Source organism: Glycine soja, chromosome 19, assembly GCF_004193775.1.
Source record: "Glycine soja cultivar W05 chromosome 19, ASM419377v2, whole genome shotgun sequence".
In the NCBI taxonomy this organism is placed as follows: domain Eukaryota; kingdom Viridiplantae; phylum Streptophyta; class Magnoliopsida; order Fabales; family Fabaceae; genus Glycine; species Glycine soja.
This window is the reverse complement of record NC_041020.1, coordinates 3,485,082-3,497,410: the sequence shown is the minus strand read 5'-3', so window position 1 is coordinate 3,497,410 and position 12,329 is coordinate 3,485,082. Positions and strand designations below refer to the sequence as shown.

General features: G+C 33.5%; 2 protein-coding genes across 3 annotated transcripts; one reads left to right on the top strand and one right to left on the bottom strand.

Annotated features, from left to right (window-relative positions):
• The first annotated feature begins 2,016 nt into the window (after positions 1 to 2,016).
• Positions 2,017 to 6,391, top strand: LOC114399316. Its single transcript, XM_028361489.1, has 6 exons — positions 2,017 to 2,240; positions 2,375 to 2,515; positions 4,068 to 4,141; positions 4,221 to 4,300; positions 5,152 to 5,303; positions 6,186 to 6,391. Exons 1-6 carry the CDS (start codon positions 2,237 to 2,239, stop codon positions 6,236 to 6,238), a joined length of 504 nt encoding a protein of 167 aa, XP_028217290.1. The 5' UTR covers positions 2,017 to 2,236; the 3' UTR covers positions 6,239 to 6,391.
• A 2,066-nt stretch (positions 6,392 to 8,457) lies between these two features.
• Positions 8,458 to 11,679, bottom strand: LOC114398062 (EID1-like F-box protein 2). Of its 2 annotated transcripts, XM_028360190.1 has the most exons (4): positions 11,544 to 11,676; positions 10,911 to 11,018; positions 9,651 to 10,419; positions 8,458 to 8,814 (listed from the first exon to the last, which is right to left on the bottom strand). In XM_028360190.1, the coding sequence occupies exon 3, from the start codon at positions 10,408 to 10,410 to the stop codon at positions 9,667 to 9,669; it is 744 nt and encodes a 247-aa protein (XP_028215991.1). In that variant the 5' UTR covers positions 10,411 to 10,419; positions 10,911 to 11,018; positions 11,544 to 11,676; the 3' UTR covers positions 8,458 to 8,814; positions 9,651 to 9,666. The 2 variants fall into 2 exon arrangements, with proteins under 2 accessions (XP_028215991.1, XP_028215990.1); XM_028360189.1 differs by lacking the exon at positions 10,911 to 11,018 and having other exon boundaries at positions 11,544 to 11,679.
• Positions 11,680 to 12,329: the final 650 nt, after the last annotated feature.

Here is a 12,329-nt window from a genome sequence, read left to right as displayed (position 1 = left end):
ACCCAGGTACCAAAGGCATTATGCATTTCCGACCCTGCCTGTATTCCCCTTCTAGTCCATAAATTTGCAAGACCCGATTGAAGATAAAAAGAATAGGACATTAACCTAAATGAAAGTGCAGAATTTCCAAATAGAAAAAGAATCTAGAATCGCTATGATCATAAAAGCTTAATTCCAAAATTCAATTTTCAGCACAATTTCCACACATCATGTTAGTGAGAGATACTTGATACTACCAAGCCAAGACCACTTTTATCCATTAACAACAACTAACATCAGCGAACAATATAAGATTTTGGAATTTTTTGTCTAACCTAGAAGTTGACATCCCAGCCCCCAGGCAAACCATATGCCTCTAGAATTCTGTGAAAGATATCAGCAGCTACAATGTAGTCACTTTCTTAAGCTACAAGTCCCCCCTTTCAAACTTAAGGTCAAAGTATAGAGGTTGATAAGAAAAGTTCAATCTTCCATTTGCTTGATTCAATTAACTTATCTCTTAACACAACCAAAAGGGTCTGATAGAATTCTTTGTATTGCACCTTTGGAAAATGTTAGGTGTGATCCCCTTGGACCAGTTTTTGATGAGCAGTTTTGCTGGTTTTGGTTAGCCAAACATTTTTGGCAATGTGCAACAGTATATGCTTATGCTATGCATTGGAACATTTAAGTTGGAGTGTAATTCCCATATCTTTAATATTTTTATATATCTTTTTGTTTGCATTTTCATTCTTTAGGAGGATCTCTTATTCTCAAATTCAAATCTCACTGTAATCTTCTCCATTTATCTAGATGAATTTATTTATTGATTTTTATCAAAATAATTAAAAAATGTCATCAATCATGTAAACACCAAAACCATAGAATGAATGTAGTAGGGTAAGGTGTCAACGTTCACATGAACAAAAACGATTTATTTTAACATTGTTTGATTTCTACTGTTTGTAAAACTCTCCTAGGACAACGACAATCACATACTACAAGCAGGATTAGTCTCGGACTAGTGAGCCAGAGTATACACGTTATCTTTGACCTAAGATTAAAAAAATCACATAAACACCATACTTTAAATAGCTATCTGTCAGAAAATTGGAAAAAAGTGAAGTTGTAAAAGTAAATAAACACAACCACATAAACACACATTCACAAATACAAACGCAAACCTGTTGTTGCTTCACAAATGAGTGAACTCTTGAACATAGCAGTTAAACATTCTCCTCATTAGTCCCAAGTTATTTGGAAATTAACTAAAGGCATGTTCACAGCACCCGTTAGCCAAATCCACTAAGTACCCTCAAAGATACACACACATAACCTTGGTTTTAAAACAGGGGTCCTTAGTTTCAATTGCGGCTGTAATGTCAAGATATTTTGACTCTGTCCAATCGTACCTCGATCACAATTATAATCGCATCAGTTGTATTTTTCCGCAATTGTCCACAATAAAAAGGTTTTTTGGTTCACGGTAACACGACCACGACTTCAATTTAAAACCATGCACATTACCAATGTATCAAGAGACAGAAAAACAGTCATGTTTATATGTTATTTAGTTGAACCAGCCAATAGGTATTGACATTTTTTTTAATTGACAAATATTAATTTGTTTATTTTTTTGTTAATAATCTAGAACCTATTCTCCTTTCACCACTAAGAGATCTTTAGAATTGACAGATTTGAGTCTTATATTTTCATGATGGTAGACAACATAAAAATTCCAATATTCCACTATAAATCTTTGCTAATGTTAGTGGTCTCCATCGGCCTTGCAAGAAGGTGTGCCTTCTCCGGATCTAAACTTCAATTTATACAAAAATTGAAGAATTAGTTAGTTGAACCAATAAAACCATTACATACAATGATAACTCAGTTTGGATTTAAAACATTACCCACAACAATATCACACATAGCAGCAATAAGCAAAATACATTAATAAATAAATAAGAAGCGAAATATATTCATAAATAAATAAAAGGTGAATTCGAAAGAAATAATCATTAAACGAATCAATAATCATTCAATGCAATAGAAAAGCAACAAAATTGAGATAAGGCAAAACAACAAGTAAAATGCAAAGGTGAAAACGAAGGCAAACGAACGACACTCTCAGTTGCTGCTACCCCCATTGACGTTTTCACCCTCAACTCCTTCTTCTCTCTGTTTTACTTCCTTTTTGCAGTTTGCTGTGTCGCAAAACTGAACCAGACATCATCGTCCTCTCTCACACACACAATACATGGGTTAGTTTTTTTCTTTTTTGTTCTTTCATCCTGCGCAATGGTAGTGTTAAAAATTGAAACTTTATGTTTCAATTTACTTTCCCATCTTTTTTCTCACTTACCCATTTATGTTTTTGGGTCAAATTTTGGGGCAGAGGAGAAAGTAGAGGGGAAGGTGGAAGAGATGATGATGATGATGGAAGGAGTAGCATCAATAGCATTGTTGCCATGTGGCTCTATCTCAGGACACTTCATTCAACTTCCACATTATATTTGCTATGGCCTTTGTGGCACTGGTATATGTGCATGTTTTCTTTTTTTATCAGTCGGCACAAATGGTAGCGATTTGTTCCTCTTAATCAAGTAGTTCATGGTTCAGAATTCGAATCCTAGTTAGTCATTAGGTATGAAATAATAAATAATTCGTGTTGGGAGAGAATACTCACCTTGTGTGCGCTTATGGTTTCCGACAAAAATTTGTCACTGCTTTTGGCGGGATAATTTCCTGCCAGTACCAATACCATGGTCAACAAAATTAATAATCTGTTTTTGAAAAGAAAAAAAAAAAACCTTTTCCTTTCTCCCCAATGATTATGTTCAAATAATCATTTACATGTCCCTACATGTGGCATTCATTTAGGATCAGTATAAGTTTTTATTAGTGCACATTGGTCCATGTTGTCAAGGTTGGCCCAAAGGTAAAGCAACTAAAACCTATGCTTTAGGCTTACCAAAAAAGAAATATTTGCTATTGATTTTTACAAAGTAAAAAATGCCACATTTGTTGATAAAAATGTCAGTTGGCAAAAAGGTCCAACATATAATTCTTTCTTTTAATGTAAAAATATTTCTCTTTAAATTTGCTTTAGGTTCCTCTCACCGTTCGGCTGGCCCTGCCTGTTATTACTATGTTGCTGAAGTTTTAATTCCTTAGAAACTTAAGTTTTAGTCCTATAAGCTCTTTGGGGGACTAACATTTTTTTCTCATTCAGGGATTGATTTCTAAAAGAGTGTCACTTATAAGGACCAAATGATTATTTTAACCAGAGGTTGTTTTTAGCTCAATTTTTCGATGTTATGTTTGAGATTGTTTAAGTGAATAATTCTGATGCATGCTCTGTAGCTTTTGAGTGAAGACAGAAAATGAGTTCTTCCCTTTTACCATCTTACTTGAAAGGTTTGGAGAGTAGTGAACAATGTAAGAAATTGATGCTAATTAGTGAGTTATTATTGTCTCTGTAATCAAGCTAAGTTTGAACGCCCCCCCCTCTTTAATTTTAACTATTGACAGTGTCAGAAAAATAGGTTTAGGTATAGCTTTCTTGTCAATTGCACTCTTTCATAGGGCCCTATTAGGTTTCATTCTCATATTGAATGGACGATTATCATATGAGAATTATCCCTTTAGAATGGACTTAAGGCATTAGGGGGTAGCTGGTTTGTGCACTGGCATTTTCCCTTTTCTGATTTTTGGCTTCATGACCCATCTAACCAAACTTGATCTTATATTTTTTTTTATTTAAATTGTAGCTCTCTTTTATGATCCTGCTTTGCATAAGGAATAGAAGTAAATGGCCCTTAGGTTCCCATATTATTTGGCTTATAATTAAATTCATAAAACAATTTAACTTGTGGGGGCAGTCAATGTCCTTTAGTGCATCAGTGCTTAGCCTGTTGATTTTTTATTTTTTTTTGTGAAAAGTCTGTTGATTTATCTGTATGTCGGTTATGTGCTCATGGTCCTATGTTAGGCAATGCTTTTTTATACAACTTTTTTTATACTCTATTATATCCAATTAGTAATTACTTATATATGTTTCTCTTTTCCATATTTTTTCATGATGAAAGAATTGGCATGTGAAAGGGAATGCAGTAGGGGTGAGGATTATCGCCTCATCAAACTCACAATAACAGATTTCAATGTACTAATTTTTGCTTTTGTGTTGCTTATCTTTTCTTGTCGCATGTACACTTTATTCACAACTACTTTTGATTAAATAGGCAAAGAAAGAACAAGCCACTGTTGTGGAGTGCAAAGGCCATGATGCTGCTTGGTTCCACAGCATTGATCATGCTCATGGGTAAAACATAGTGGTTTCCTGTATAATTTCTTTTTGAGCACTCACCTGGGTTTTATGATTTTGTTTTATAATTTTAATTGATTATTAGTCTGTATAATTTTCATGCTAAACAGTGAGAATAATGTTATTAAGATAAAACTACATTTATATAAGTTATAACTATTGAACTATGGTCCAGTCAATAATGCATATAAACAAATAGAGATTGATGCTGTCAATCATGCCAATGGAACATACCAGCTAGAGATGCACAATTAGATAATCCACAAGTCATCATCTGGTTTTCATATTGTCCTTGTACCCATTATATTTTTTTTGGACAAGACACTTAATTGGTTTACTTTGGTATATATTGTTTTAGATTGAACAATTGCTCACTATAGCTTCACACATTGGATTTTAGTCACTAGATTTCCCACTTATTTGAGTTTTTTAAGCCCCTATTTTCTGTGAAGGACTTTTCCTTATAGTTTGCAATTATTAAGGTATTGACCCCCAAACCAAAGTCCAAATAAATGAAACTATAGGGACTAATATCCAATGAAAGCTGTATGAGTCAAATTTTATATTTGGCAAAACTGTAGAGATACTAATTCTTTATTTTCGACCTGTATTTAACATAATTAATCTTCAGTAATTGTCTGTGAGATTAAATGTTCTCTATTTATCTCTGATTCTTGGTCTCCAGTTGGCTGGTTTGTACAAATTAGTTTCTCTTTCGAGACATGATTTCTCCTCTCAAATGAAAGTTCTCATTCATTTTCATTTTTCTTCTTTTTTGAGTTTTTGATAACCGCCTCAAGTGGATGGCTTGCATATTCAATTTATTGTTTGCAATCACCTTTGAATAGTTGGGACAAGGATATCACCGGTATGATTGAACCAAAGGATGGGAAGAAAAGAATCTCAGTTTCATTTGAGTGTGAGACACTTAAAGCTGAGAAAGCAGCTGAAGACCATATCAGGAAGTTCATGCCAAAATTAGCCGGACTGGATGCTGTTGGTAAGTGAATGTCATGCAATTTACTTCCCACTTTCTACCTCCATGGGTAACTCCGCTTTGCTTTCATTTTGATGGAAAAGTTTCGTTAGTGCTATGCTGGACTTCCATTATATCTGCATTTTTCAATCATATATCTGAAGAATTCCTTTTGATTTAATCTTACAATTGTTCTAAACTGTTCCCAATCTTGGATGACAGTGTTACTATCATTACACCATTGGCATTGTGAGATCTTTTAACATTTATGGTGCTTTTCTTTGCTATTTCCCTTTTATGGCCTGTTACCCTTTTCACGCATTTTAAATGAAAGAAGTGGAGGTGTATCAAGGGACCGTGATTTGATCATGCTATACAATCTGCACCTAACTCTAAGACATTTTTCTTGGAATTACTCTTGCTAAAAGAAACCAGCATCACAGTACTTACACTTTTGACTATGATTTGATTAAACCTGAACATGTGAGGTCTGAGGTGGCAGGTTCCAGATGCAGCTACTTTGATTATTATATTTTGATTGCCACGTTATGGCATGTACTCACATCAAAACACTTATTTTCTCTTTCACAAAGAACCTTGCATTCTTTTGGACCATTAAATTTCCATTTTGATATTGAGAAGTGCTTTTGTGAAACTTTCAATACCATTTCACTCTTAAAGCATATATTGGAAACCTTTTGTCTGAATTCATCAACAGCAACATGATGATGTTAAGCTTTAGAAGATATAGGGAAGTAGCAATTTCCTTTCCCAGTTTTTATTTGGATGAAGTTTCACAAAGATTACAAACAGTTTAAAATGTTTAATACATTATATTATATATCTGGACCAATTTATCATCCCTTGCATTCTCTGTGTTTAATTTGATGGTTTGAATAATTGCAGTTAACATAGGAAAGATGACAATTTCTGGGTTGGATTTCGGAGAAGAGGACTGAGTAGAAATTTTAATATTTTGTAAGTAATTAATGTCCATTAAGCTACTGAAAGTGAAAGGAAGAGTGAAATGCATGTTTTTAGCAAATCCTGCAGAAAATTGTGGAAAGCCTTTCAACAAAATTTCATCCTTAATAGAGACCACATTTGTTCTATTCCCAGGCTGTATATGTCTTTTCCTTTGAATTGAATGGTTCACTTGAATAGATAAAAGATATAAACAGAAAATTTTGGATGAAATATCCTGTTCTTAATCGATACAATCAGTTTTTTAACATTTTACCCTACACATACATATAAGATGATCATTTTGTAATTTTTATTATTATTATTATTAAAAATGTTTTTTTTATTAATGCTGAGAATTGAGATATCCATAATTGGTTAAAATTTGAGGCTCGTAATTGGGAAAATTTTAAAAATTAAAATAGAAGTCCAGTTATAATGAGGTCGAGATGCTTTTCTACCTTTTACGACACTAGGCTTAGATTGGTAAGGAATTTACTTTCAAAGAGCAAATTTTATTTACTTACATCGTTAAATAATGTTTTGCAAATTAGAAAATTCACTATAAACTTTAAAGATGTAATGTTATTATCATAATCATTTATATATGATCTGACAATAGTAGAAGTATATAAAAAAAAGACTTTGGGAGATGTTAGGTGCACCTAGCATTATTGTTGGTGCACCTAGCACTTGAGTGGAAAAGATTTTTATATCCTGTTAAATTTATTTAAAAACTCTACACCTAGCACCCAACTATTTCTTCTTCTGAGTCGTTTCTTCTTCCTTCTGTCGTGACCAGACTTCTTTTGTGCCATTCCACGGCCTCGAGTGGACTGTTGTTGTCGGCGGCGTGGGTTGCTTCTTCACCATTGTTGGTGGCGTGGTGGTGGTGTTGTTGTGATGCTTTGCTATGCTTCTTCCTCGCGCGTTCTCCTCGACTGGCATTTGGCGCGTGGTGGTGGTGCTTTACGAATCAACTTGATCAGCAGAAGAATTACGGATCAAGTTGATCCACAATAGGCTTACGGATCAACTTGATCCGCAAAAGATTTACGGATTAAGTTGATCCGTAAGCCTATTGTGGATCAACTTGATCCGTAATTCTTCTGCGGATCAAGTTGATCCGTAACAATCAACTTGATCTACAACTTTAAAATCTACATGCGGATCAAGTTGATCCGTAAAACTTTTACAGATCAAGTTGATTCACACGATCAACCGTACACCTGAATGCACAAGCAACAAAAATGCATATCTCGTATGCTGCCGATGACCACCACAATACTGAACACCACTACCTTCACCTTCATCGAACCTAACCTTTGCCAAGGAACCGAAGAAAATACGGCACCTAAGAGAAAAAAGCGAGAAGAGTGCACAACAATGGTTGTTTTGATTTTTTAAAAAAATACAGTTTTTAAAAGGAAAAAAAAGACAGGGGCAATTTTACCATTTTCAAAGAATGCTAGGTGCACCAACAAAAACACAGGGTGCACCTAACAACTCCCAAAGACTTTTACTGCTTACATTTTAAAGCTGAAATTGTTGCAACGCAAGAGTAACAAGTGTTTTTTATGATAGTTTCTAAAATTGATTTTAAAGTGATATAATTTATGTTTGGATGTTGCTATTATAAAATTAAGTTAAAAGTAAAATTCAGGATAAAATTTTAAATCTAACACAAAAGTTACTTAAAATTATTTCAATTCAAAATTAATTTTAATTTTTTTAACGTGAAATTAAACATGTAAAAATATATCAAAAATCAATTTTTAACTTATCAATTCCCCGTGAAACCAAACATGCACTCAAATTATCAGATCGACAATGATGGGAAAAACATTAGCTTTAACATGATGAATTCTTGAAAAAGAGATACTAAATATACATTTTTTATAAGTTTGAAGTTAACTATGCGTTTGGATACGTGCCAACTAGCCACATCTGTTGTAAAATTCACGTCAATTTGACAAAACTAACACGGAAGCTAGTACTTGCTGCTTTTGTATTGACGTGAATTTATTGGTGGCTAATAGGCTGCCAAACAAACACTAAATTCATCAACATAAAAGTATAAAAACCTTGCCCATGTTTGGCCAAAAATATAGGAACTACAAGCACATTTTTACCTTTTTTTTTTTTTAGTACCTACTTACTCAGTGGTGGATTTAAGAGGGTGGAACACATACATAGTGTGAATCATAGCACAAAATGAATTTGAATTGGAAAATGCTACTAAATCAAAATAATTCTTAACAAGTATGAATCATTGCACAACCAAATCTGTCACCCAGGTCAAATATCCACACATCAATATACACGGGTATACCACATAGTTATCAGTAACTACCTTCTAGTTGATTCATTAAAAACAAATTGTTGCCAATATTTATAATAATCAGTGAAAAATGCCGGCTTGGGTTGAGACAGCAACATGAAGAAGCATAATGGAATATAGAGGTTTTGAATCATAATGGAACATTTCAGCAGTTGCTGAGCAGAATTTTACCCTTCTTGAGTAGACCATCAGTGTGTTCAACCAAATCTCATTGGAGAATTCAATGCCAACCTGTCCAAGGAAATGTCACAATTTCATAATAAAAGTAGGTAATGCATATGTCTGCTGCATTGTTACACACTTACACTTTACAATACTCAAGAGAATACTATTCAAAAGTCTCCATTCTCTCCTTTTTTTTTCTCCCTCCTAAACCCTATAATTCAATTATATTTTCTCACTAGCACACAGAAGGAAAGGAGTTTGGCAGCCACTCCACTTGAATTAACAAAAGGTTTTATGTCATCAGTACTGTTTATTGTTGCTCACATGTGGCTAAAATACTATGCATAGTTGACATTAAAGGGTAAACCCAAAAAAAAAAAAACAAATCCACATTGTTACCTCTTTTCACCCATCCTTCACATACACCAGAATAACACCATCTACATTCATTTATTTCACTCTCTTCATATACTCAAATAAAAATGTCATAATTTTGTGTTAATCAGCACTAGAATTTACGGTTTAAGAGCATTGTTTCATAATAGCAAGACAAAACCTGATAAAATCAGTCAGATCAAGTGTTGCAGATACAAGTTAAAAAACAGGTGCTTAAAATTGAAGATCTTGTGTCCTAATTCTTTATCATATTTAAAACATTTTAATTTTCTGCAAGCATAGTTGGTAGGTTCTAATCAACTAAAACACCTGTTAAAAAGGATAAGTTATTGGCCATTAACATTACTAAATTTCATAAAATTGTGCCTAGCTCTCAATAATGAAAACCAGTTCATAATTACCAGAAAACATATTTCCAGCCTTAATCGTTACTTCATATAGAACTAGTTTTTTATTTGAAGAAAAGGAAAATTAAACAGGACTTTACGACAGATACAAGAAAATACCTGAGTCATTAATATCTTACTCCTCAGACACATCTTCTGAATCAGACAATGGTAACAATGTGCAGACCCCAAGCAAGTGACCATTAAGGCACACGTAATACTCAATATAATCTTCATAGGAACCCAACCTGCAACTAGCAGTTTGTGGAATCATATTAGCCTGCAGCATGCTCCACAGCTTTGCCTTACAATACGGGCAAATCTCGGTTTGATGGAGCTGTGCACCTCTGTTAATAAGCATCCTCTTGACATTTGACGATGCAAACGACTTGAAAATTCCTCTGAAGAATCCTAAATCACCCTCTTCACTTTGTCCAATATGTTCACAAGGATCAGACACATACAAAACATCATTTATGCATTGTGGCATGAGAAAGCTCTTTCCTGATGTTCTAGAAAATCGAGTCTTATTAACAAAATGACCAGGAACCTGAACGTTATTGAACAAACCACCCTGCCTGCAACCTGAACAGAATATAAGAAGCTTCCCTAGAGCCCTCCAGTTCCCATCAACACTGTGGCTTCCACTAGATTGCAGATCAAGCATCATCTTTGGAGCTCTCGTTTTGCAAAACTCTTTCCATAGAACTTGCTTCGAAAGATCATCAAACCATTTGCACACACATGACAGAGCAGCAATTAGCTTGGGGTTCCAATTCAAATGCTGAAACACCAAGAATATCACATCTTCACTTACATGCCCCTTAGTGCATTGACAACTAGCTGAATGTACACATCGGTATTGCTTTGTGAGAATCATTCTATTTACCTGGCGTTTACACAGGGCACTTATCAGTTTATTACAATTTTGATGGCATACTTCAGGACATTAGCACATGTGACAAATCCTAATAACCAAATTTCTTAATTAAGTAATTCATAGTAATCAAGAAACATCCGGACAACTAATGAAACCAATGTAAGCAAATCATAACATCCAAAGAGCATAGCACATAACTAGAATTCACCTAATCAGGCTGCTTTCTAAAATACTCAAAAGTTCAAGAAAAGAAATGTTTTCTTCTCCTTCGAATGCACAAATACAATAGGTGTATCAGATACAATATATGAAGCAAATTAAAGTATCGGTGCTTCATAGTTCATAATCCATAAAATTCCATCTATATCTTCAAACCAAAAATGAAGGAGTCAAATTTCTATACTTCTACAGTTCCTAACTGGAAGGAGAAACGAAAAACTGATGGAACAAGAACAATAATACAAACAGAATGAGAATGAAATACAACCAATGGTTCTTACAAGGAGACTCAAATGCAGCAGACAAATCCCATAGAGAGAGGGATGTTCAATTCAAGTAAAAGCACTTCAGCAAAGCCCAGCTTTGAAATTTCTTCGAAATTCAATCATCTATAAGTTCATACAAACTCATTAGCATACACAAGGAAGATACCTACAAGTAAATCACATTTTTCAATCACAACAATAACAACATAATCTAAAGGAGCCTCATCACAGAACAAAGTTAGAAAGCATGACACATGGCACGGTAAGTTAACATAAATTCCTTAATACATAGACAAATCCAAAATGACCCACTACTAGATTTCACACAATCCCTACTCAAAATTGGAAATTTAAGTAAACCCTTTCACTCAAATGGAAAAACAACCCAACACAAAAAAGAGAAGAATGGATCACAGTAACTTAAAATTAGATCAAAAACAAGAAAAACCAAAGCAAAGCAAAACAAACCAAAACCCAGATTGTATCTTAGCTTATGGAACCAGCTTTGTCCATAAACCAAAATGGTTTTCTTTTGAGAAATTAAAGGGAAAAAAGGGTATCTGAGAAACAGTACAATCAAAAACAGACAAGGAGAAAGCAAGCAACTTGCTAGCAAAAGTTGCAATAAAAATTGTATGCAATATTCACCTCTGAGTAGGGGCAATTCGGTCCACAAAAAGCACAGCACAACAATACACACTCAAAGCAACAAAAATGCAGAGAGACAAGGTTGGAGAAAGAAGACCAAAGAACAATGGAAGAAACAGAAACTAGGCTTGTAAGAGAAAAAAAATGTTATATATTTCAAGACATGCATTGAGTAACATACTTGGTGAGTAATGACTCTGTCAAGGACAAATAATAGTGTGACACGTGTTACCGAGGTCATCTTGGTCCAGCTGGCACTGTAGAATTCTAAAATGGCACTTGAAACTTGAAAGTGATTGTGTAGGGATATTCAAAATTCAACCAAGTTGTCTTAAAAAAATGTTAATTGAAAATAGATTAAATTGATAAATGAAACAAATTAAAAATTATATATTTTTATTATGTTTAATTTTGATGTGCTATCAATATATAAAAAAAAAACTTTATATGATCAGCCAATTAGAATATGTGATTTCCTATTATGGAATAAATATAGTTATAAAGAGAATTCATTAAAACTAATTAATGATTTTTTGATAAAAATTAATAATTAATAAAAATTATCATAATAACTTAAAAAATAATTAAAAATAACTCTTAGTATAATTTTTAAATAAATTTTCTATGATGTCATCATTTTCCTATTAATTTTCCATGTTTCTGCCACCTCTAAGTAATCTCTTCATCTTTTGTAGGAATATAATGAATACTAACTGCATCTAGTCCATTGGTAATATTTTTAAGAACACAGATCATATCTATGTCTAATTCTCAAGTTCCATTATT

Excerpts from the sequence above, each read along its gene's own strand:
- LOC114398062 (XM_028360189.1), bottom strand. The coding sequence starts at position 10,410 with ATGATTCTCACAAAGCAATACCGATGTGTACATTCAGCTAGTTGTCAA.
- LOC114399316 (XM_028361489.1), top strand. Across the intron at positions 4,301-5,151 it reads AGCATTGATCATGCTCATGG|TTGGGACAAGGATATCACCG; the intron begins GTAAAACATAGT and ends ACCTTTGAATAG. Across the intron at positions 5,304-6,185 it reads AGCCGGACTGGATGCTGTTG|TTAACATAGGAAAGATGACA; the intron begins GTAAGTGAATGT and ends GAATAATTGCAG.